Genomic DNA, 953 nt, shown 5'->3' on the forward strand with positions numbered 1-953 from the left:
TTGGACGGTCAGGGTGGGCTAAGCCAAGGCAGGATGTGAACCAGCCCTGTATCTGGGACACCCAGAGCCCTGCACAGGCTCTTGGGGAGGGCTTGTGTGCCTTCAGTGTGGGGAGAGAGAGGGCAAGGCCAGTGGTGCAGGGAACAGGGCACAAAGGGGGCTGGGTGACCAAAGAGTGAGAGGTTGCTAGTAGGAGCAAGGTGGTAACTCTGGCCCCTCCAGCTCTATGGGAGCTCTGGGAATAGGGCACTGATCAGCCAGGGTATCTCCTCTTCACTCATGACACCTGTCCTTGGAACTGTGTCTTTCAGGCTCAACTCTCTCTCACAAAGATGTCTTGCTACGACCTGTGTCCACCAAAAACCAGCGTTGCTGTCCCCCAGCCCATCGCTGAGAGCTGCAACGAGCTGTGCGCCCGCCAGTGTCCAGACTCCACAGCCTTCATCCAGCCACCACCCGTCGTCGTCACCTTCCCCGGCCCCATCCTCAGCTCCTTCCCCCAGCAAGCCGTGGTGGGCTCCTCTGGAGCACCCGCCTTTGGGGGCAACCTGGGGCTGGGGGGCCTCTATGGTGCTGGGTCCACCCAGGGCTCGGGGGGTCTCTGCACCTTTGGCAGACCCTACGCTGCTCCTGCCTGCAGCCCTTGCCCCTTGCCCCGTTATAGCAGGGTTGTGAGGGACAACTGCGGACCCTGCTAGACCCCGTCAGAAACCTCAGCCTCACGCCTCCTCTGCTTTCTCCCCTCCATACCCGCTATCCATTGGTGTCTCTCCTTGATTCTCACTGTGCCCAGATGTGCAACATCACCATCATCCCACAGGGCACTTGCTGAGCTCTGCAACAGCCACCGCCTGGGAGAAGTCTGAAGGGACACCTCTCTTGAAGCCCGCAGGGGCAACCTGCCTGACTCTGCCTCCTCTGTCTTTCCCCAGCAAGTCATTTTCTACATTGCA

At 60.1% G+C, this 953-nt stretch overlaps 1 protein-coding gene across 1 annotated transcript; it reads left to right on the top strand.

Moving 5' to 3' along the window:
* The first annotated feature begins 332 nt into the window (after positions 1-332).
* On the top strand, positions 333-698 carry LOC104460614 (scale keratin-like). Its single transcript, XM_010076346.1, has one exon. The coding sequence runs from the start codon at positions 333-335 to the stop codon at positions 696-698; it is 366 nt and encodes a 121-aa protein (XP_010074648.1).
* Positions 699-953: the final 255 nt, after the last annotated feature.

The sequence above is a fragment of the Pterocles gutturalis genome, unplaced genomic scaffold (genome assembly GCF_000699245.1).
Source record: "Pterocles gutturalis isolate BGI_N339 unplaced genomic scaffold, ASM69924v1 scaffold24213, whole genome shotgun sequence".
Classification (NCBI taxonomy): Eukaryota; Metazoa; Chordata; class Aves; order Pterocliformes; family Pteroclidae; genus Pterocles; species Pterocles gutturalis.